Source organism: Gadus macrocephalus, chromosome 19 (genome assembly GCF_031168955.1).
Source record: "Gadus macrocephalus chromosome 19, ASM3116895v1".
Classification (NCBI taxonomy): domain Eukaryota; kingdom Metazoa; phylum Chordata; class Actinopteri; order Gadiformes; family Gadidae; genus Gadus; species Gadus macrocephalus.
The window spans coordinates 8,290,845-8,315,347 of NC_082400.1; the positions used below are offsets into that span (position 1 = coordinate 8,290,845).

At 52.2% G+C, this 24,503-nt stretch overlaps 1 protein-coding gene and 1 long non-coding RNA gene across 2 annotated transcripts in view; one reads left to right on the forward strand and one right to left on the reverse strand.

Annotated features, from left to right (window-relative positions):
- The window catches only part of LOC132447467 (uncharacterized), a 453,739-nt gene that overhangs the window by 100,647 nt on the left and 328,589 nt on the right, over positions 1-24,503 (forward strand). The window lies entirely within an intron of this gene.
- prrc2b (proline-rich coiled-coil 2B) lies at positions 1,019-23,683 on the reverse strand. Its single transcript, XM_060038114.1, is given in 31 exon segments — positions 1,019-1,247; positions 1,759-1,861; positions 1,974-2,062; positions 2,480-2,629; positions 2,984-3,224; positions 3,578-3,708; positions 4,080-4,219; positions 4,572-4,752; positions 5,007-5,108; positions 5,405-5,788; positions 6,377-6,453; positions 6,814-6,955; positions 7,177-7,277; positions 7,447-7,595; positions 8,194-10,449; positions 11,124-11,328; positions 11,702-11,900; positions 13,384-13,667; positions 13,878-14,280; positions 15,043-15,214; positions 15,815-15,902; positions 16,271-16,437; positions 16,538-16,668; positions 17,190-17,460; positions 17,462-17,570; positions 17,900-18,043; positions 18,154-18,217; positions 18,357-18,459; positions 19,321-19,495; positions 19,785-19,962; positions 23,523-23,683. Coding segments are annotated over 30 exon segments (7,104 nt in total). The 5' UTR covers positions 19,900-19,962; positions 23,523-23,683; the 3' UTR covers position 1,019.

Genomic DNA, 24,503 nt, shown 5'->3' on the forward strand with positions numbered 1-24,503 from the left:
AGGAGGTCTGCATCGAAGAGTGTCTATTGTGTCTGTATACATTTATATATATATATAATCATATATCTCTATACGTTTGGTGGAGTTATATGTGTCCCATGTCAGACAGTTTTTTTTTGTAGCGGGGGGGGGGTTGGTTTCCCGTCAGCATGTGTGGCCTCTGCAGCACCCACACCCATCCCGTTGCCGAAGGGAGGTGGGGTGGGGGGGGGGGGGGGGAGTAGCGAGGTTGGGGGGGGGGTGATGGAGGAGAGGGCTTGGTTTACAGGGAGGGGGTTTCGTCGGGCAGGACGTTGTGGGGGGAGCTGGGAGGACCCCGGCTAGGCCTTTCCCTCCTCTGCCTTGGCGGCCGGTGGTTTGATGGCCCCGGTGCGCGGTGGTGGCGGTGCTGGTTTGGCCTGGCCTGCCGAGGAGGGGGGGGAGAGGGGGTCTTGGAGCCTGCTGGTGGGCCCACCGGCCGGCGGGGCTGGGTCCTGCCCTAGGGCCGGGCGTGGGGTCTCCCCCACGGGCTTACTCTGCTCCAGGAGGGAGAGGCAAGTGGGCTACTGTTAGGACCCGAGCAACAGAACAGGCAGTTCAAGGGACCGGTCAGTGTAGGCAGAAGGGTGGTGGTGGGGTGCAACAAGGGGTCAAAGTAAAGGCTAAGTAACACAAGTGGCAATTAACATCAGCAGATATAAATGACATCCTTATCACTACATTCTTGTTATGTTAATCCTCATTGTTATTTTACTGTATCCTGACCACAACTATTCTACCTTAAAATAGTATAAGAAATGCCGATAGTAATTGAACCCACTTTAATGGATTTATGGTCATAATAAGCCACAAATAAAAACTGACTGGACAAATTAAAAACTACCTTCATATTAATGTTTTTTTTTTTACATAACACTTAAGATCAACAGTCAGAGGACACAGTGCATGTTTAAACCAGGACAAGGTCAGAGGAGGCACGGGGGGAGAGGCCCCGGAGAGAGAGGAGAAGAGAGTAATGGATTAAATCTAGTTACCTATATTTACATGGGGTGGCTCACCTTCACGCAGTCCTCGGGCCCCTTCATCTGGGGCTCGGGGGCCGAGGACGCGGTGGGGTGGGGGGGCTCGCGGCCGGAGTTGGGGTACGGGGGGGAGCGGACCATCACAGGCTTGTTGACCTGCATGACGGGCCGCTGGATGGGGGTGGGGAAGGGGCCGGTGGTGGGGGGCCGCATGTGCATCACCATGCTGCCCTGGGGAGGGGCCACCTGACCGGGGGGGGGGGGGGGGGGGGGCAGAAGGATTAGATGGGGACGGGGAGGAGGGTTGTTGAACAGGGCGTGGTCAGACTCTACCAGCTCAACCTTTATGAGCTCTGGCGTAGGCGTCTGGCTCCGCCTCCAGACAGACAGACGGACAGACTTCCAGCAGACCTGGTGTCACCAGCGTAGCTCCAGCAGGTGTGTGTGTGTGGCGGGTGTGACAGTACAGAGTAGCGCCCTAGGGGAGCGCCATGCAGGCACGGTCAGAAACCACTAAGCTGGCTTCTGCCGACGCGTGGTTCCGCCGCTCTGATTGGCTGCCGGTCTGTCCTATTGCGTCCAGAGGCGTTTGCGCCTGCACCCATTGACAACGCGGCTTGAAAATAAATAAATAATACCAGCAAGAGGACCCGGCCTATATTATGCATTTGTGAAATGATCTAGCGACGTCAGTCTACAGACGTTTATCTCTGGAGAGCGGGCCCACGGAGGAACAGTGTGTTGTAGTGCGCTTTACCTGTTGGGTGTAGTGTGGAGGCAGCTGGCCCCCGGGGCCCGACGGCTTCCCACTGGGGCTGGCAGACCCCGGCCTGGGAAGAGACGGGAGAGAAAATAAACACCTGTGGACGCGTCAGCGAGGGCGGGCCAATGGGGAAACCAACAGCGCGGCCACGGGTATTTCTGAATGATCCGCTGAGCTAGTGAGGAGGTAGAAACGTCTCGTGTCCATGCCTTGCCCACCTGTAGGACCCTCCAGGCAGGCCCGGGGAGTGGCTGGGCTTGTCGGCGTACTGGAAGCCCTTCATCTCCATCTGGGAGGGCTGAGAGAGGGGGAGAGGGATGGAGAGAGAGGGAGAGGGAGAGGGATGGAGAGGGGGGAGGGAGGGCGAGGCAAAGGGGAGACGGCGTTACGACACAGCCAACGGAGAATACACCCAAGGCCAAACCCCGAGCGTCAGGCCACCGTCCCTGTCTGCAGTTGCCTCTATTTTTTTGTACAGTTTATATTTTTTTATGGACTTTTTTCTTTAACCACTTTGGCTATTTTAAGACCCTTCACGAATCAAGCCGTGGGTCACGTCACATGCACAAGCGTCCGTGGATACGGATAGAATCTAGTCCCGCGTCACAAGCTCAGACCAGCGGCCATCTCTCCCCATCATAGGTCTGGGTGGACACGCCCAGCTGTGTGTGGTCACCAACGGGTCTGTGGTGAAGGGCCTCGGGACGGGGCTCACCTCTCTCTGCTGGGAGCCGGGGGGCATCATGCGGCGCGGGGCGCCCACAGACAGGTTCTGGCCCTGCTGCAGCTGGATGGACTGGGGCAGGATGAGGTGCTGCTGGGCCGAGCCGTAGCGCAGCTGGGAGCCCGGCAGGGGCATGGCCACCTGGGGGCAGGGAGGAGGGGGTCAAACCGTTTCCATGGTGACGAGGACACATGGCTGCATGCCTTAACGAGTGCATGGTAATGGTGTGAGCCCATGGGACTGTCTGACACTGGAAATCATTTGCCCCGATGAATGGGCTGAAATAAGGTCGATGGTGTCAAAATGGCTGACTAGCCTACAGCCGAATCTACGTTTTGTTCTGAATAACGTGAAAAAGGGACGCTTTATTCCCATTGACTGTATTTGTATGCACACAACATTTTGAAGATATATATACACAGCCAATCCGTATTAGCAAAGCCTTTGTTCCAGCGGTGCAACCCTGACTGAAGGCCTTTGGGGGGGGGCGCTCACCTGGATGAGCTGGGAGTCCATGAGCTGGGAGGAGCCCATGCCGGGGCCCTGGTTCATCTGGTTGTCGTAGACCATGGGCTGGCTGCCGTTCATGGGCTGGTAGTGGGAGCCCGACTGGGACTTGACCATGTCCGAGGGCTGCATGCCGGGGAACGGGGAGTAGGGGCCCTTGAGCTGGCCGCCCCCGGACAGCACCAGGGGGCTGGGCTGGGAGAGGTTGGGGTGCATGTACACCTGGGACCTGGGGGCGGGGAGAGGAGGACTGGTTCAACACTAATCCTGGATGTAGCGGTCCTACTATGTTACAGGCGGCCAGCACAGAGCCTGAAAGCAGAGCCTCAACGGGGCAGAGGTCAGCCTGGTCCACGGTGTCCTTACGGAGACGTCCTACTGAAAAGAAACTCCTTTGTGCACGTGGACGCAGCTTACAGAAGAGTCTTCCTACAGTGGCCCGTGTACACAGTGTTGTACGTACTAGTTGGCCTTTATCAGCCGATCGCCCGCCAGCAGATCTCTGCCTCGAGCAACGTGATTGGTCAAAACAAATGAGTGATTTTTTGAAGAAAGTTGCCACGTTGGCCGCCTTGGTCTCACCTGAACGGGGGGATAGAGTTGAACATCTCCTGGGACTGGGAGACCGGGAGGCCCCCACGGAGCCCCAGCTGGGCCTGGGCCTGCAGGGAGTTGTGCAGGGAGATGGGGATCTGCTGGGCCTGCTGGGCCTGCTGCAAGAGAAGGGTTGACCCGGTTACCATCGCCGCTGGTGTCAGGAGCGACCCCCTCCCAGTACGAGGCCAGAGCCAAAGGCCGCCCGGCTATTTTGTAGAATATTACACTTGAAGGGCGGGATGTCGTTGAAATTATTTTAATCACTGTCGATCATCATAGAATAAAGACGCTCCAAGGTAACATCAAGCTTGCACATCACAATGTCACCGTGCTTGTGCACGCATACAGTATCCACAAAGACATTTTCGCTCCGGTCGTACTTGGGACACATTTTTTTGTCCCATATTTTTCATCAATCATTACAAAAGGTTGGCTGTGCACACGGTAAGATTCGACACACATTCAGGACGGACGGATGGAAACTTGCCTTGTAGCCCTGATGTAGGACGTGTGTAGGGCGGGGCTGTACCTGCTGGTAGCTCTGCTGCTGGGCCATGGAAGGGGGTAGCAGGCGCGGCTGGCTGGGGAACCCATGACCGTCCAGGTACAGAGGGGGGATGTGGTTACCTGGAGGGGGGGGGGGGGGCAGCGACAGCGGGGTAAGTGCTCGGTTCGACTGCAACCAGCACTTTAACCAGTATCCACCCCGTTATATACACGCCGTATCTTTAAAGGTTTACACAGGGCTGGAAGAGAGATCGGATTACATGCCGATAAAACTATTTAATTAACTATCACAGATTAGAGGGCAAATAAAATCACGTCGTTAAAAACATACTTTTAATTTACTAAGAACTGCAAAAAGCGGACCAACTGTGAGGATAAAAAAATCCCAAAAAAAATCCAGCCATAAACAGCAATTCATATAAATAAACAACTGCAATGCAATGCAATGATGAACAGGCAGGGGGCAGTGTACCCTGCAGGGACATGGAGGGAGCCACGGAGGCCACCGGCATGGGGGGCATGGAGACGCCCCCGAAGGAGCTGTAGCTGACGCTGGAGGAGCAGGGGGGCTGGGAGCCCGACACGCCCCCCACAGGGGAGCCCTGCTCCGGGAGCGACTGGGAGTTCTCCCACGCCTTGCGGGCCGACTCCATCTGGGGAAAAACAGATTTAAAAATGTTTTAAGAGCCATCCAATGCCTCATTCAACCCTTCAGTGACACCGCCCTTACGGGATAAAAGCAGGGGCCACACACACAATGTGGCATAATTCATTTCTCTAACCAGTGCCGAGGCCTTCCCTATGAAAGGACCTGGGTCCAGTCTACTTCTAGAGTTCTTTGGGCTACTGGACCGCTCAATAATCAACTCTCGGTAATGCACATGTTCTGAGGCAAGCCTTGGCGTACCTTGAGTGTGAGGTCGGCGCTGGGGAAGGACATGGTGTTGAGGTTCATGCCTGGCTGCAGGTGGTTGGAGCGCAGCATGGGTATGCTCTGGTTCAGAGCCGGCTGAGGGACAACGACGACAACGACGGGTTAGTACAACGGCCGTGGCTCCATTCAAACGGTTCAGGCAACGGGGCACATTAGCATGACGTCTGTCTTCCCCGTTCGCCATTTCAAACCACTGCAAGCTTCATCTTGTCCGCCCTCAGATTCAAGACCATTACAAAATCTTGAGATTTAGAGCCATCACTTTAGATCCACTGGATCTAAACTTAAAAGCCTTTTCGATTCATCTCGCGTCAAGACGTTGGCGAGGCGGCTCCCGGCTACGGGCGAGCCGGCGGCGGCGGTCCGCTTACGTTGGTGTTGAGCGGGTCCTGCAGCTTGGCGACGGGGCTGGACACGGCCACGGCGGCCGAGCACGGCGGCAGGTTGAAGTCAGAGTCCTTGGCGCTCACGCCGAACTCGATGGGCGGGCCGGGCAGCCCCGGGTCGCCGTGGAGGTCCACGCCGTTGACGGGCGCGCTGATGGGCCCGCCCACGCCCTCCAGCCGCTCCGACGCCTCGGGGCCCTTGCCGCGGTGCTTCAGGGAGCGCTCGTTGCCGATGGGGCCGGGCTTGTGCTGCTCCTTGCTCTGCTCCGGCCCGGCGTCCGAGTCCTGGAGGGCACCAGGCCACACGGGAGTCCGTTTAGAGGGCCGTTCATCACACAGAGGCGCTCTACACGGCGCTACTACCACTGTCTGAGGTGCGTTATACAGGACGGCGGTGAGTCAGGGGTTAGACAAGAAGAAGGTGGCAGACACAAGACATGTAAAGAACAAAATGGAACAATTCACGGTGGGAAATATCCTGTAGGTAATCAGCCGATGCTAATGCGGTACCAATGTCAGCGCAATCATGCCAGTGATTACGAGCGCAGACCGTTTTGAGTGCCTGCGATGCATTGTGTGGAATTAAAACCAATGCACGTCATCAAGACAGGCCTTACGTCTGGAAAAGTCATGGGAAATGAGCTGTAGGTTCAGCTCAGAGTTCTGGGTTATGTTGTGGGTGCTTTAGGTGTAGCTCAGAGTTCTGGGTTATGTTGTGGGTGCTTTAGGTGTAGCTCAGAGTTCTGGGTTATGTTGTGGGTGCTTTAGGTGTAGCTCAGAGTTCTGGGTTATGTTGTGGGTGCTTTAGGTGTAGCTCACGAGTTCTGGGTTATGTTGTGGGTGCTTTAGGTGTAGCTCAGAGTTCTGGGTTATAGGTGCTTTAGGTGTAGCTCAGAGTTCCACAGTTATGTTGTGGGTGCTTTAGGTGTAGTTCAGAGTTCTGGGTTCTGGGTTTACCTCAGAGTTGGGCTCGCTGCCCGTGTAGGACACTTGTTTGGTCCAGGAGTCTCCTCCTGAAGACTGCACTGACAGAGCTACAGGAGGAAAGTGGCAAACGCAATGCAAACATTGGGGTTAATTAAAATATAGGAAGGAGGAAATACTGTACAATGGCTCATCACATCCAGTCTTAAAGGGTTAGAAAAGGGCTAAAACGACATTGGAAACTAAAAAGAATTAAACTACATTCATTTATATTAATCCCATTCATCTAGGATGCCTTTACTTATTATTTTCTACATTTAGATTCATTCTTAAAATGGCACAAATACCAAGCCAAAATTGTTTCCCTGGGTCGACACACACACACACACACACACACACACACACACACACACACACACACACACACACACACACACACACACACACACACACACACGCCTTGTCCTTACCTGAATTGTTGGTCTCCCAGATCTCCGTGCCGAGGTTGTTGGACGATAGAGAGTCCTCCTGCTGCTCCATGCCCATGCCCCCCTGCTTCTTGGCGAAGCGGGGGGGCATCTTGGAGGCCAGCGGTCGGCTCTTGAGTGGAACCTAAAGAAGCCGGAGAAGATTGACCATCAACACTCGTCACACGCATACTTCATTAATCCCATGTGTGACTCGTGGGTACCAAAGAACAGGACCTTATTCAACGAGACCATTGCAATAGAGGCACTGCATGTCAACGCAGAGATCGCCCCCCAAAAACCACTGGGTTTGACTAGACGTGGATGTGGGAATAGGTGGTCCCCTAATGTATGATGAGGTCTTACGGCGGCCTGCTCCTTCCTCCTGCGGTCGTCGTCCTGGGGGCGTCGCTGCTTCTTAGACAGGGCGTCCTGGTACGAGTCCGAGCCCTGGCCTTCACTCTCAACTGTGAAAGGAAAACCAATTCATGTGTATGCTCGAATCCGGGATTCAATTACATATGACCAATTACTGAGCATAGGTTTGCATCTACTTTTTCACTTGCCAAAGTGACCATGCATGCACTTTCCCTGTCATGGACCATTGAAACGACCCGTCACCTGGGAGGGACTTACTCGGGTAGCTGTTGAGGTCGTACTGGGACAGCGGCTCCACCATGTCGGATTTCCCCGAGCCCTGCTTGAGCTCCTTGTCTAGCTTCTTCCCGGAGGGGTCGCTGGGCTCTCTATCGTCGGGCTGATCCACGTAGGCCTCGGGGCTCCTGCTGCAGAGAGAGAGAGAGAGAGAGAGCGCAACGGAGGGAGGGGAACGGACCGGTTAGGCTGGAAGCTGGCACGCGGTGTACTGCGGTTTGACAAACCGTTTCACAGCGGTTAAAAGAAAGGCAACGTGGGTGTGTGATCAAGTTTCGTCAGTTGAAATGGCTAAAAAAAAACACTTCTGCTTAGCAAGAGGATGAAGGACACACATGACATTAGCAACCACAGCTGAGGATATTTTCCCATAAATAGAAGACCAGATTTGTCACGAAAGATTTGTGAAAAGTATCATCTCTGAATATATTGCCTCTTGCTTCACAACGGCTCAAGTAGTGCACCGTACCGTCAGCAATAACACCCGAGTGATACTTTAACTCCAAGCAGGATGTTATACCGGCATCCCTCTGCTTCGAGGTCACCTTGAAGAGGCGCACTATGTAACACACCAAAGCCGTTATTAGAGTCGAATCTGATAGGAACGGCCAAGCCATCCGTCCGAATATCCGTCCCGAGTCGACTTTCTCGGACCTCCCCCTCCGAGGTCCTGAGTCTCCCTAGGGGGCGGCTCTAAGGGACGCTGAGGGGCCCTCCGACACCACTCACCTCTTACACGGAGCCCCGCCGTTCTGCCAGCTGTCGGCCCTGCCCGACGGCGCCTTGCCGCCCTCCAGCAGCGCCGGCTCCCCCTTGCGGTTCTGCCGCTCCACCAGGGGCCGCTGGCTGGAGAAGCTCCTCTTGGACATCTCCCGCTTCTCCCCGGCGTCGCCGTGCTCCGAGGGGCCGTCGCCGTGCCCCTGCTGGAGCCCGCCCCCTCCCCCTCCTCCCCGCTTCTCCCTCCAGTCCCCGAAGTCGCTGTTCTCCGAGCCCGACTCCCAGTCCTCGGCCTGGCTCCCGTGCTGCGCGGGGTAGTGCGCGGCGGGCCAGCCCTCCTCGCCGGCCGCCTTGGGGCGGTTGGGCCAGGGGTTGGCGAAGCCCCCCTCGCCGCCGCCGCCGCCACCGTTGGCGTACTGCTCGCTGTTCCACTGGCCCGAGCCGAGCTCGTTCTCCTGCCGCAGGCGGCGGAAGCGCGGGGGCTTGTCCTGGCGTGGCGGCCGGCGCCGCCTCAGCGCCTGCCGGTCGGCGCCCTCGCCGTCCGGGTAGTACTCGCCGTCGCGCTCCTCGCCGCCATTCTCGGCGAACGGGCCCGAGAACTTGGGCGGGTATTTGAGGGCCTCGCGCTCCGCGGCTGGGGCCTGCCGGCGCGGGTAGGCCGCGTCGGCGGCGGGGCCGTAGCCGTTCTCCTGCATGGGGCCCCCGGCGCCGGTGTACTGGGCACCGCGGCCCCTCCAGGTGGAGATGTCCCTGGGGCCCCCAAAGCCTCTGCTGTATCCACCACCACCACCTCCTCCTCCTCCTCCTCCTCCTCCTCCTCCTCCGCTGCTGCTTCCGCCGGTGGGTGCGGGGGCGGCGTTCATCCTGGGGGGCAGCGTGCGGCTCACGAAGCCCCCGCGGCCGGCCTTGGCCTTCTCCTTGTCGTCGATGGCCGCTTGGTCCTCGGCGTACGTCTTGTTGGACCTCCAGGAGTCCCGGTCCGCCTTGCGGACCCCCTCGGCGGGCTCCACGTACCCCTCGCCGTTCTCGGACCCCTTCTGGCGACGGCGCTTGGGCAGCTCTTCGTACTCCGAGGTCTCGCTCAGGGTCTCGCTGACGTTGCGTCGGCGGGGCTTGCCCCTTTGGATGTCCTCCACTTGGACAAAGTCTCTGGGCGGGCCCCTGCCGCGGCTCACGCCACGACCCCCGGCACCGCCGCCGCTGATGCTGCTGCTAACGCTGTTGCTGCCGTTGTTCTTCCCGTAGCCACCGCGAAGGTTCTCTCCCCCTTTAGCCCCCCGGCCTCCTCCTCCTCCTCCTCCTCCTCCTCTTTCCCCGCCTCCTCTCTCCCTGTCTCCGCCCACTCCTCCTCGTCCACCTCCGCTCGAGTTAAACTCCCGAAATCCTCGGCCACGCCCTCGACCCGTCCCCCTGGCCCCGGCGAAGGCCTGCTCCTCGTCGATGAAGATCCAGTTGTTGCGGCGGGGGGCCTGGGAGTCGCGGGCCTCCGCCTCGTCCCTGGCGAACTGGCTGCTCTTGGTGCCCGTGTCCCAGCCGCCGCCCTCCTTGGGCGCGTCCTCCGTCTGGGTGCTGATGGCCCTCTCCGGCTTGGCGGCGGCGGGCGGAGGCTGATGCTGATGCTTCTCCTCCGCGTGCTGCTGCAGCTGCTGCTGCTGCTGCTTCTCGACAGCGGGCGAGGCAGCTCGCCGGCTGCTGATGGGCTGGCTGTCCTTCTTCAGGTCGTAGACGTTGGTGAGCACCTCCTTCTCCAGGCGGTACGGCGGCACCATCTTCTCCTCGGGCTCGGGCCGGGGCTTCTCGTTCTCCTTGTCCTCCACCTTGAGCGCCTTCAGCACGGGCTTCTTGATGGGGCCGGTCCTGCGGACCAGGGTGCGCCCACCGCCCTCTGGGGGCTGGCTGGGCCCGCCGCTGGGGGCGGCGTCGGCCCACTGGTCTGGGCCGCCGGCGGAGCCTCCGTCCTTAGCCTGGCCGCCGCCGTCTCTCCTCCAACTGTCCTTGGAGCCTTGGTCGAAGGCCTCGTCGCGCGGGTCCGAGCCGTCCTTTGAGTGCTTCTCTCTGGGGTCGTGCTTGTGGTAGTCGCCGTCCGAGCGCTGGCCGTGGCCCTGGGCCGTGGTGAGCAGGCCCTGGTCGTGACGCTGGTGCTCCCCCCGGTCGGGGGCCCGGGGGTTCTGGTGGTAGCCCTGGTGAGGGAGGTCCTCGGCGGGGGGCTCCAGGCACTCGTTGGCCCTCTCTTCGTAAGCGCTCTGCTGGGGGCAGCCGAGGTCTCCTCTGGTGGTAGGGGGGGGGGGGGAGGGGGGGGGCGAAGACGAGAGATAAAGCGATCAGAAGTGTAACGTTACCATGCGCGTTTCTGCTAAAAGTTCCAAATATAGGTCAGGGTGGAGCGCTTCACTTCATGCTGTTGTACCGCAAGCATTACGCCTTTCACACATGAAAGACGTAAAACCGCCGGATTACGTATATTTTCCTGTAAACGGCGGCAATTTCCGTTCTGCCCACCAGACATGCCGTTTCACCTTTAACGGATCGCCACCGTCGTGATGTTGAAGTCCACCTTTCTCATTTCCCCGAGGATACGCGTTACCTTTGTGCCGGGATCACTGCGGTTTGAAATCACGGTGGGTCTGCCCAATTCGCTAGTTTCGCTAATCCTTTTGATTAAGCGTGCGCCGTCACAACCTTCTTTTGAGTGCGTCGTGATTGGCTCACGGGGTTCAACAGCAGCGCGGCGAACGGCGGCGCCTCGCGCAACGCGTGTGCGATCGCGCCGATAATGCCGCTGCATAGCTCACGCGTAAGGTGCAGGGAATTTGGTGGAACGGATTGGCTGGCATTTCCACGCCGGCGTTCATCACCTACACCGCTCGCCGCTAAATGATCAGCACGAGCTGCGCGTTGTGAGAGAGGCGTGCGATATTACGTTATTCGGGACTCGCACTCACCGGTCGTCTGGCCGGCCGCCCTCCGAGCTCTCGTGCTGTCTCTGGTAGGGCGGCGTGAAGCTCCGCAGGGGGTAGCCGTCCTGGTTCCACATGGGGTAGGGCTCGGTGGACGGAGCCCTCCTCTCCTGGTGCATGCTGGGATGGCAGCCGTCGTCAGAGCCGGGACTGTTGAGGTGGTCTGGATGAAGCATGGGCTTCATCATTCCTAGAGCAGTAGAAAAAAAAACGAAAAACTTTAGGCTATGTTGCACGACTGTTTTGTCATTTGGAAGTATCATATACTTTCGGAATACCAGAATTAAGGAATGAAATATATCCTTCGCGGTCCTATTTTGTTTATTATTTTAAAACATTAAACATTTTAAAATGTTCATCAGAAATCATCATTTTCTATTCAAGCTTGTGAAATCGGTTTGTTCATCTCATCAACAATAACCACGCTCCTGCTTTCCTATGTCTTCCATCCTTGAAATAACTTTCCCAAAAGAGAGAGCAATGGCTGAGGCGACCGCCAGACCACCCCGTCCACCCATGTCTTCCACCAACAAGAGGCAGGAACCCGATGGGTCAGTGCCTACCTGAAGAGTGGACAGAGTTGGGGTAGTAGTCCACAGGGGACCGGCCCGGGGCCATGCGGGGGTCCATGAACGGGGGCATCATCATCCAGCGGGGGTCGAAGCCCAGCACGTGGGAGGGGTAGTAGCCCCGCTGGGGGTGGCTGGAGCCAGAGCTGGCCGAGTGGCTCGACTGCCAGTGCTGCATCTTGTACACTTGCTCCTGCAGAAGAAAGACACACACATCAGGACACGCGACACCAGGAAAGGATTGTCTGTAATGTTGGGCCTTCAGCTTCAACATATTACAAATCCTAAAAATGTACACGTCCGCAAAAAAACAACGAAAGAAATAAAAACAAAAAGCTGGCCAGGTCAGTGTGAGTGAATAGCTGTATTATTTATTGAATAATACCAATACTTGAATCATTTAATTGGGGCTATACCGACTGGATGGATTCCCCTGCACATACCAGCTCTACCAGCCCCGAGCAGGACTTTTCCCGTGCTCCACCGAGATATTCATGCTGGTGTAAGCAAATTATCTCACAAGCAATTCTGCTTACATTTCTGAACATCTCGACAGCTTTCAATAATTCAAAAGCTCTGGGGGGATAAAAAATATAAAAGAATCTGGCAGTTGCAGGCCTGAAATAAGTCAGTCCAATGATACTTTGAGTCCTGAATCATATGATTGGATAGCTAACCGGTCTGTTGTCCTCCCTAATCAGCAACCTGTGTGTACTCATCATTGTGCATGACCGGATCATCCATCAAGGCTGAGCCGACCCATCACTAAAGCAAGCGGGCTAGCCACTTGTTTTGGGGGAGTGGCTTTGGAGGGAGGCCATCGGGGAGGGGTGGGATTCTTCTGCTTGGACACTTCCTAAATCTAGCTGGCATTTCCAAATTGCCTACCCCATCTATTAAGCATGGGATAAGGGCATAAGGGCATGAACTTGAAAGGGGCCGCATTCCCCTTGGTAACTAGGGCTGGGACGACGTTGACGCATAAATTACGTCGACGCGAAAAATGCGCGTCGATTAAAAAAATAAATAAAAAAAAGATGGGTGGCGCCGGAGCGTAGTTGCAACGCGAGCGGCTCCTCAGACTTTCATAAGTGCAAGGCGCCACGCACTCGTTCCTCTAAAGTATGGGAATTATTTAATGTAAAAGGAAACGATTCCGTGATATGTTGTCTTTGCAAAATGGAGATGACTTTCCATTCTAGCACCACGGCAATCTCTTCACCAGCACCTGAAGCCTGAAGAGGCGCCACCCGGTAGCAGCTGCAGATGACCGAGCACCGTAGAATTCTAAGAATGCATTACTTTGCACTTTTATTTTGGAATTTAAAGGCAATAAACACGTATTGAAATGTTAAGGAATTCATATTTTTTGAATATCAACATGTATAAATTGCTATTAGTCAATTAATGGGGAGATAATCGAATCGGACTGAAAAAATAAATCGTTAGATTAATCGATGCATCGAAAAAATAATCGCTAGATTAATCGTTTAAAAAATAATCGTTTATCCCAGCCCTATTGGTAACCCAGGTCTATTCCTGCGTTCCGACATGACAAATGGAAGCTCCCCCTTGCTTGTGTTTTTCATGCTCCCTCCTCGTTCTCCATTGATCACTGTGACTGATTTTGATACACTGATTTAGCCCCAACACACCAAATAAAAAAAAGGACTGACCTGCTGTTGTTGCTGCTGTTGTTGTTGTTGTTGTTGTTGTTGCTGCTGCTGCTGTTGCTGCTGTTGTTGTTGTTGGTGCTGCGGCTGTTGTGGCGGAGGGGGCGTGGCCTGCTGCTTCTGGAAGCGGGGCGCGATGGGCTTGGAGGTCTGGCGCCCGGCGCTGCCGTCGCTCTGCGGGGACGTGGGCTCTTGTGCGTCGTCCTCGCTGGCGCGGTAGGCCGGGAAGCAGGGCTCCTCGCGGTACTCGTAGCCGGGGGAGTGGTCCGGGGGGCACTCGCTGGCCTCTGTGGGGAGGGGCCATTCAAAAGAAAATGGGAAATGATGACATTGTTCTCGCACAGCGAGTACTTTGCTTCCCTTTGATCCGCAGAGGGGCGTGATTCAGAGTCCTAATCTGGCTCGGTTTGATGTATTGAATTAATAAATAAATGCCCCAAACCCGCCTACCGCTAGACCGTGTTGCCCCACAGGTCGACCGGCAACCCCCGTCTCACCTTTCGTGGCGTACTGCCAGCTGTCCGAGTGGGCTTTGCTGGGCTCCCTCTTGGGGGACGCGACGACGGCGGAGGTGGCGGCGGGCTCCTTGCCCTCGCCGTCCTTGCTGCCGTCGTCGGAGCGCGAGGTCTGGCGCTCCGTCTTGCCGAACTTCTCGTCCAGCCGCTTCAGCTTCTCGGCGCAGGCGGCCAGCCGCTCCTCGCGGTCGCGCCGCTCCTCCTCCTCGCGGCGGCGCCGGGCGCGTTCCACCGCCTCCGACAGATCGGGGGACACGAACTTGGCCCTGGGGGCGGCGGCGGCGGCGGCGGGCTGGGCGGGGTGCAGGTGGTCGTCCTGTTCCTCGAGGGGCTCCGCCGGGTGGGGGGCGGCGGCGGGGCCAGGAGCAGAGCTCTTCTGCGGGGCCTGGGGGGGGGGGGGGGGGGGGGAGAAGTTGGGGTGAAACCTGGTCAGCCCGGTGGGTTCCCTGGTCACATCGCCCCGCATTGTGTCTTGGAAGTATTCCTTGGTTCACACACGGTTTCTTGCGCTGCCGTGTGTAATTGTAAACTATTGTGTAGTAGTATAAAAAGGTGAACAGGATATTGAAATATGCGGGTTGGGGATACAATTAATTTAAAAAGGTTATGTATTTGGAGCATCCCAATAAAAGGGAGGCAGAACAGTGATCCAATTGGTTGGAATGCAGACCCCGCCACAGCCAGGATTAGGTCATCCATCTTGTCAAGCTTGTGTTCATTAAAACAGTGATTTAAAATGGGAAAACACACACAATGCGTGTGGTTTTGAAGGATTGTCTGCATGAAAGGACGACCCTTTAGAACCCCGGCATTGTTCGTGTTTAACTTTGAGCATTTCTTTTTTTTATACAATATGTTGCCAAGCAGAGAAGGAGACATCCATAACCATGGTAACTGCAAGGTCATTTGTCCTAATTAACAATAGCATCTCACTGTGGAGAGAGCGAAAACACACTGTGGCCCCGTTAGGCTGCTTCTGCCATTCCCCCTCGACAGACACAAACATGGGGGACGCAAGGAGAGACAACATTTGTACAGGATCTTTAAAAAGCCACTCATGATCATGATACTTTTCGTTAAGGCCACGCTTAAACCGTAGTGAAGTAAAGACATGAATCCAACGGCCAGTGACTGAGTGCGTGTGTACCTGGGTTTCGGCGGGGGAGTATTTTCCGTTGACTTTCCTCTGGGGCTCGGTGTGGTGGAGGTGGTGCTGGGTGTAGATGTCCTCGGCGGCTTCGTGGAGGTAGGCCCCGTCGTTGGAGCTGACGGAGGCCTGCCGGTCACGCTGGTTGGCCCTTTGGCGCTCCCACTCGGCCCTGGGAAGCAAGGGGCGTCGCGTTCAGTACGGGGACACACTCGTTGTTTAACTGAGAGCGACGGTTAAGCACCGTGACCCTGGCATAGGGCGGTGCAATTCAACTTATTTCGATCGTGATTTCGAATTTTGGGTGAAACAATCTCCAAAGGAATAATCAAGTAGATTATTTATTTTACCCATTAAATGGTTTATAGAAATTGAAGAAAAACTGGATACATATTTTTTATAATATTTTCGATATGAAGATTTTGTACACTTTTTAAATTTCAAAGTTCTGTTACAAAGCTTATATTTGGAGAGAAATGCAGAATAATTGCATCATGTTTGAAACTCAAAAATAATCTTTTGAATAATCCTGATTTCAATATTGACCAAAATAATCTTGATTATGATTTTTGCCATAATCCTAATGCCCCAGCCCTACCCCAGCACGCCAACAGTGAACTCAACATTGTCTCTTTTCCACAGATAAAAAGGCCCAAATCAAAGCGCCGATTGAACTTCTATCACGACAGGCGTGTAATCTGTCCAAGTGGCCGTAGTTCGGCAGTTTATGCTGATTCAATTTCGTTTTCCGGCGTGGTACGAAGAGACTCACCACATCTTGCCCTTCTTATTGCCGCCATGTTCCTCTTCATCGTCACTGAATTTAAGTTTCTCTCCGTAGTCTACCTCTTCGTGAAGTCCTTGGGGGGGGAAGTTACAAAGTCAATTGGAGGATACATCCCAACTGTATGAACTAGTTACATTGCATTACTTTATGCACTGGTTTGACTGTAATGGCTTGAGCTTCACGGATGACTGCAACGAATGATGGAAACATAATTTTACGAGCAAGAACAAACACTTGCCAGACACAAATAACTCCACAGCTCTACAAAAATAACCTCCACAGTAACATCATGAGGTCTTAATCATTTCCCTCGCACGCAAATTGGATCAGCGCGAACCGTGTACGCCCACCTTTAAAGAAACTCAATAGAACGAGGAGGAGGGCGGAAACCATTGCTCTGGCCCTGGCTAGCGGTCTAGACACAACCGGTCCTCTCCGTACCTGCCCAGCCGTCCTCACAGTTGACGTCCAGCTCGTCCAGATCCCTCAGGTCCTCGGGGTTGATGATGGCGGGCCGCGGGGGTCTCTCTCCGGGCCGGCGGATGGGCTGGGAAGAGGGGCGAGCGGGGGCTCGTACGAAGCGCGTCTCCCCCCGCCGCACGTCACCGCTGCAGACGGAGAGGAAGAGGAAGGGTCGGACCGGGCTCCACGCAGACAAGAGTTTAGGAAACTGAACAGGGACGTAAACGTCTCAGGGGTGGGACGTACTTGACGTGCTCTGAAGCGTTGGTGAAGTTCTGGCGGGCGGGCCTGTTGTCGAATCGGGCGGGCGCCGTCACCGCGGCGACGGGTGCGATGTCGACGGCCCCGGGGGTCTCGCGCGTGTCTTTGGAACACATCTGATCAGAGGGGACGTGAAAACAATCAAGAGGGTTGACACGGCAGACAGGTATTGAGTATCGTTTGTCCAGAAAATAAATCAGCTCATCAGCTTATACCAGTGTGCGGTTGTTTGACACTTCTTTGACTTGATATACTATTGTTGACTACACATCACCAGCACCTGAGAATCAAAAGGCTGTGCACAGGGACTTCGTCCTTTTAAGTATTGATAAGGCTTTGAATGCACGCAGTTAAATGCATCCACTTTGAGGCACACAGCAAAATGTTGATCTGGTGCGTTATAAGTTAGTCGAATAGTCTTCAAAAACAATACAGATGCTTTTCTTAACGGGCTCAAGGGAGATGGGCCCAAAGTGAATGTGGAACGGAGAAAAAGATCATGCCAAGAGAGGAGCGAGCACTCGTTAATTAAACATTGACAACACTCTGCTTTTAGGGTTACAAAGGGCTCCTCAAAAGCCCCTTCTTTGGACCCATAGATGCGAGTTTCTGCTGTGCAGACCACTGCGGCACTTACGAAAGCGGGCAGCATGTCGTGGTAGACGGCGTTGGAGGTGTGGTGGAGCTGGTGCTGCAGGGCGGTGGGGACCACCGTCCTCCGCAGGGGCTGGGCGGGGCGCAGGGAGATCTCCTTCGGGTCGGGGACGGCGGGCTGGGCCGGGACCAGCGAGTGGGAGGAGGAGGTGGAGATGCCGGGGGCGATGGCGGAGGAGACGGCGGCGTTGGAGGAGGAGGAGTTGGAGTTGGAGGAGGGGACGGAGGAGGAGGAGGAGGGGGGGGGCGGGGGAGGCGCCGGTCTCAGCCGCGGCGGGGGGCTTGCCCTCGGGGTCGGCTGGCGGACCAAGGGGCGAGGAGGGCTGCAGGTTCCTGCCACCACCCTCCCTCCAGCTCGTCACATCTGGAGGAACGTAGACAAGCATCGGATTCATGAGGAAACAAAGTGGACTTTATCGTGGGCCTTTGCGGGGTAATTGAAAACAAAACAAACACAAAATAAAAAAATAAAATTTAATCAAATGTAATTCAGCAGGCACGTTTATCTGGTTTCGGTGAATTCAGGTACATGTGATCGAGCAGCAGGCAGGGGCATCTTGCTCGAGGATACTAAAGCCGACGGGTAATTGACACCAACAACACGGTGCCATCGGGGCTGTGGGTCGGCCGCCCCTAGTCAATACAAGGCCCTGCCCTGCCATGGATGCTGGGTAAACAGAGCTGGGGACTCACTCTGCGGGCGGAGGCTTGGTCCGGGCCCATACGACGGATCGAAGACGCTTCTTTCCTTGCCAGCCTTGTCCTGTTCCCCAGCGGCCTTCAGCGTGGGAAATTCCTCGTGAGAGAAGGGCTGAAGTCGGTTTAAGACCCTTGAACCTGCAGAGGAAATGTGGACAGAACGCTTAGAAAGTTTGTCGAAAAAGGTGTCCAATTAGGGGCCCTAGAGAGAGCACACAGACCCACACCCACACAAAAAGGTGACGTACCATCTAGCTCTTTCGCCTTTCCATTTAGCTGGGCCCATTGCTTCGGTCCACCTGGGTTTGTGCTCTATGGAAATTGAACACATTTTGATTAAGCTCAGCTCAGGAACATTTGTGCTCAACCTGAATTAACCTCATAATGAAATGCAGTAATACAGTGGTAATATTGCAAAGAGGGAACCGATTCAGACTTGGGGAAAACTGACCTCCTGGCTGGCTACTGGCGTGGCCTTCTGAAGATTGGAAACGGACTTCTGTGAAGCCAGCTGCGGCTGCAACTCCGGCAGCTGTGCTGTTAACGCAATAGAACTGGAACCAAAAAAAAAAAATTATATCAGTTGCGTGCAACTCAGAAGAAAAGACAAACACCAAGAGCAAACCTGCCCCCTGTTACTGTTGTCTGTTGCAGCAGTCACTTGTCAAAACAAATTATTTTTCTCGCCTTTTTTCCCAAAGACAAAAAGGGACGCAATGATATTAAAAAGGCATCCAATATTCTGTTCTTTGTTGAGCCACGAGTTTCTTCCTATAGGCACTTCACAATCAGTGCACCTTTATACGACCTCTATTCACTAGTTTGATGAAACATCCTCTCTACTCCTAGATCCACACCGGCATCCAATCAATGACGTCAATGATGCCAGTATGAAGATAAAAAGAGAGTCCATATCTGAGTGAATCATCAGGTAGCAGACTGTTTCAGGAACCTTTCCCTTACATCCATCCACTTCTCTGCACCAGAAAACCCCACAATTTTTCAAGGTTGGTGTACTCGGTGGCTACATAAATGGTCTGACTAGTATAATAAAAACGAATAAATTGTCATGTTTTTGCCTATGATGGAAAATGACAATTGAATACAAATTCCTTCTTGGTGGTCTCCTCATCCTCCATGTTTGCTGTATGCCGTCAGTGTTATTTTCCCCTACATTCTTTGCCAAGATCCTACTTCACCAGGGCAAGACCATGGAATGAGTGGCGACCCTGACCCGGCCACGTGATGCATTTGTACAATGTGAGCTTTGAACACACACACACACACACACACACACACACACACACACACACACACACACACACACACACACACACACACACACACACACACACACACACACACACACACACACACACACACACACACACACACACACACACACACACACACACCTCTTTTGATCCGGTTGTTCCTGCTTGTTTGCCCATCCTGTTCCGTCTTTGGGCACAATAATGACGTTGGGGTCGTTTCCTTTGTTTTCAGACTTCAGGCTCGGCAGGTGAGCGGGTGGGGGCATACGCCGGGCTGCGGCCACTTTGCCAAGACTCTGTAAGCCATGTCGTGGAACTGCCGGGGGCCAATCGCAACGCAGGGAGGGAAGGCAACAGGGAATGAGGTCGGGTCACGAAAAGGACGCGGTGCACGAGTATAGTAACGTTTGGGGAGGGTGACAGAGGGACAAACGTAACAAATATAACTGTGCCAGTAGGAACAATCAAAAAGGACACTGGGATATTATAGAATATGTTAAAAATAATAATAATTTGCAATACGCTGAGGAACAGAATTATATTGATTGCGGGGTCGTTATCAACAAAATAAACACTGTGACAACGTCACCAGCTTGATGTCTTACCTGCGTTTTTCTGAGTTTCTATTGATTTTCCCTTGTACTTGTCAAATAGACTGAGTGTGGAGTACTTGCTTTTCCCATCCTTGGACTTGGTTATTTGCCCCAAACGATCGGACATTGCGATGTAATGTCATCGAGTATGGAAATTTTTTGTTGCGTCTTTCCCTAGTGCCTTCTGAATCTGTAAGGAAACAAGAGAAAACAAATCAAAACCCATGGACAGCCGAGATATTTCAGGGGCGCCACCAACGGGCCTCAAAGGCTTTGCATCGCGATACAGAACTTAAGGCGTAGGGTCCCGTGCGTCGAATCTGGGCGTTGAGGTTTATAGAAAGTGATCAGTGCATTTATAGAAAGCAATTTTTACATTATTGTCATGCCAAGGGAGCAAACACTTCCAACATTTGGAGTATGAGAACACTTCAGAGTCCACAACCTTTTTCCAACCATCCCTTCCAGACAGAACATCCAAGGCACCCGACATATACAATAACCCATCCGACTCAGTCACTCAGCTCCGCCACACTGCCTGGCAACATGATGCAGACAACAACACCCGATCTAACTCACGACTCTTCCCCTCTCTGGACCGACAGGACGTTCGCTCCTCATCATCAGGGTGACAGAACTCTTAGCGCTGCATCACAATAGAACTAGCGGGACAAAAGTATCTTTGCATCAGCACCACCTACACTGACCGTAAGAATTTGCTGTGGAATGCCAAGCTTGTTTCCATGACGATTAAGTCTTCTCCGCATGGAACTGCTTGTAAAATTCAATTCAAATAATAAACCCATTGTTTACATTGAAAAGAGCTGTGCCTATGCTGATAAAAGAACGATATTAAATTGCCCAATAAATCAGGAATTCCATTCAGCAAACAAAGATTTGGCACTCGGGGTAGGTATACATCGACAGTATAATAAAAATATGATTGGTGAGATTGTGAAGCAGTAATCCGTCCGACACCTGCCAATCCATTATGCTGGCCGATAAACAGGTGTGCGTGGCATCTCCATTGACCAACACTGTCCCCCACCAATATGTATTGTCAAATCTATATCGAGCAGATTAACAACTTTTCCCTGCACGCCTTGCTAAAGGTCTGGATTTAGCCATGATTTCACAGTAATCCTTTTGGGTCACAATCTCAAAGATTGTTTCCAAAATCCATCAATAATTTCCAGAGGGAGCTGCGATTGCGCTCTTTTATGTATCAAATTTCTGAAGTCAGTGGTGAATATTCATCAACGTCGTGAGCCTAAAAGAACATTATGGGATTGGTGAAATGCGTTGTTGTCAGATAAATCATGTCAGAGATTTCGATTTTGTCCATTGTTTCAGTGGGAGACACGTGATTTCGGCAACATTTATCAGATTGTACACTGGGGGGAAAAGCCTAAAATTATGCCAGCAGTCATAGTTACATGCCTATGGTCCAAATCATTTCTGAAATGTACCATCAATTGTGGTAGAGAAGAGTGGTTCTTAATTCCAACTACATACAAACCACATTTAGGGTTAAAAAATAACATACATTTGCACAGTCAGAGATTACATTAGTGTGTCAGAATATCTTTGAAAAGTAAAGAAATTGACCCTCTGCAAGATTATCCCAGGTAAAGAACCAATGGGTTTTACCATCTTAAAAAGGAAAACTAAAGGACATTTTGGAAAATATGTATTCTGGCAGTTGACACAAGATGGAACTTTGTTACATAACCTATAATTTTAGGAAATGTTATCATCTTAAAAAATATAGATAAATAGTTGGTCATTTAGAAAAATATATTACAGTGGCATGGATTTCGAGCCACTCTTTTAAATTACTTGTACAGTGACTTTAGATTCCTTCCCTCAGGTTTATCTTCATCACTGCAACTTGCAACTGTAGCCTACATGAATACTCAACAACCAAACTAAACACAGCCTTTCAGATTGTTTTCATATTCAACCCACAACTTGGGTCAGGGAAGTTACTGGGAAGTAGGGGAATCCCTGGCAAGTTTGAACTGGGTGAACCATCTTAAATATATTGATCTTCTTAATTCATGTTTATCCAAGAACCGGCCCGTGCCTTGGAGCAGAGACAAAAAGCATAGATTGTTGGACCATAGGTAAACAACCAGCTTGCCAGCCATATCTGGTCGAGATTTAATGTTACAAAGGCTATGGGATAGAATTGACTGGTAAATCGACTGGCCAATGATTGGTAAAATGATGATGTATTGACACAGTGAGGCCTATATTACTGTAACCGTTACAAATGCCTCTCCAATTTAACAGCATGTTGGGATCAAATAAAAATGATTTCCAAGCCAAAATGGGGTTAAAATTATTAAAAATGAAACTGTTTTAATGGTGTATTTGCATGGCTGCAAATAACAATTGACATGATAATGTTGCCATTACAGACTGACGTGCAGCCGGTCTGTGCTTCAAAGGCCCGATCAGGGATCCGTGAATGGTCACGATGACCAAGTGCTTACAATTGTATTTAAATGAAAAAGCCAAATTACAAAATATGACATTTCATGATCTTCTCGATTTCTAGGCAAGTGTATAGTTATTTTCCAACTGATCATTGCTGATATTTTACAAAGACCACTTACTTCAAAGCCAACCCCATTCAAACAATATCAGCATTGAGCGTTCAATAAATAACGACAGATGCATGTAAACAAGGATTCCTTTAAAAACTAAACGGTTCCCGCAATAAAGGCCGAGACCATCACCCACAACATTATGATTTCGACCGAAAAAGGGTTTTGATTCAGCCTAAAAAATACCAAGGGTTGACGCTCACCAAGTTCAAATCAGAGGGACGCCATTGCGGCTCATTGCCTCAGCATGGAAACTTATTAACAAGCATCCTCAAATCGAAATAAAAAGCGATAAGAAAAAAACAATGTGATGAAAAACGTCGGCCGTCCAGCTCGGTTCTGCGGGAGTCTGTCCACCCCAGCAGCCCGCTTGACCTCCCTGAAAGTGGACGATCGTCACGTCAAAACCCCAGCGTTCATCCGAGCTCCATGAAACGGACACCGGGCAAGATGGTCGAGAAAACCAACAAATGGGGGGGGACTAGCGTTATGATACCTCGGACGTGAACCGGAGTCCACCACCGGGGTACTGATTAATGGGATCAGTACCCGTTCAGAGATGCTGATGGGAGCGAACATCAACAAGGCCCTAGGACGTTCTGTCCGCCAGCGAGCCTCCGTGGAGGCTCCGGTACTGAGAGAGAAGGGCGATGTAAACAGCTCCGTGTACATGTCACTGTTGCCGTAGGACACAACTATAGCGGCACATATAATGACAGGTAGACAATGGACACCTATAGCTGTGCCATTTATTTTTTAGTTTCCCGAAAAATACAGAATCGAGTGATTGAGCATCGACCGTAAACGCAGCCTCAGCTTGTTGTACAACTAGGGCAACTGGGTTAAAAGTTCCGGTGTTTTACTGAGCCACGAATCAAACCCGACGGCCGATAATACATCGTTTTTGCAGGGGAACTGACCGTTTTATATTCTATGGGAATTGTGGGTATATGTGTAGTACATGCAATGCAAATTATACGTTTATAGGCTTTGAGTGCGTCGGAAGAAGGCGATGGAAAGACAGGACAAGGCGATTAAAAATGGCTGCCGCTCAGAACAAAGCCACAATAAAAAAGAGAAGCCGGAGGAAAGCGAAAAATGTCGGACATTTATACGTTAAAACAAATCCATAACTCACCGTTTGGTTGACGTTATATATTTCCAGATGAATGGTATTGGTGTATATCCACAAAAGTGTAATTCTTAAAAGGATGGATGGCGATTGTACAGCTGTATAGTCGTATGCTCTCTTGTAAACAGCGCTGTTGCTGGGACTAACCCGGCCTAGAAATGAGATTGGGAGTGGAGAGGGTCGCCAGACTGCTTTATCCGTAAAGAAAAACGTAGGCGGACTATACGACGTAAAGTCAGCAATACTGCCCCTAATGGTTGTAGTTCACACAAATGAACATCCAGTCAGTGTGAAGTATTTGGAAATAAAAACACACATGTTAAAGAGATTGCGTTTCAATAGAGTTTAAATCAAATGGCAGGGGAAAAACGCATGCTCTAAAATAAAGCCAAGCACAAGATGGACACGACAGACAATTGTTTTGCTGATTACGGAACTAACATATTCATAGGGCTGCCTTATTTGTGTCAAGTATATAATATGTTATCCATTCAGATAAACACATTTAAAGGCAAATGGAAAAATGTATGTATTTCTATTCAATTATTTTACAAACTCTCACATTGTATTAAAAATGTATACTTTGACCAAAGTGAGAGGTCTATGATGCAAGACATACAGTTATGTGTCACATTTTTTCCTCCGCTTCAAGCACGTTGAACCAAGATTTCAAAACTACTGAATTTCTTGGATCTGATCCTAGGAATTTCCAAAGACTCCAGAGGATCTCGAGTGGTGGTCATAATCATCAAAATAGACAAAGAACTTCAGGTCACAAAGAATATGAGGCTTTGCAGCAGGTCCTTATTTCCTGTAAGCCATCGATGCCTAGGCGATGCCATTTATTTAAGCAATTATTCTTTACCACCAGGGGTGTTGTTAATGAGGCATTTCAAAGCGTTTCAAAGTCAACCTCGATGTACGACAGATAGGTAGACGTTGTAGACACAACTTGTGATTATACAATTATATCAATTTTGAAATGGG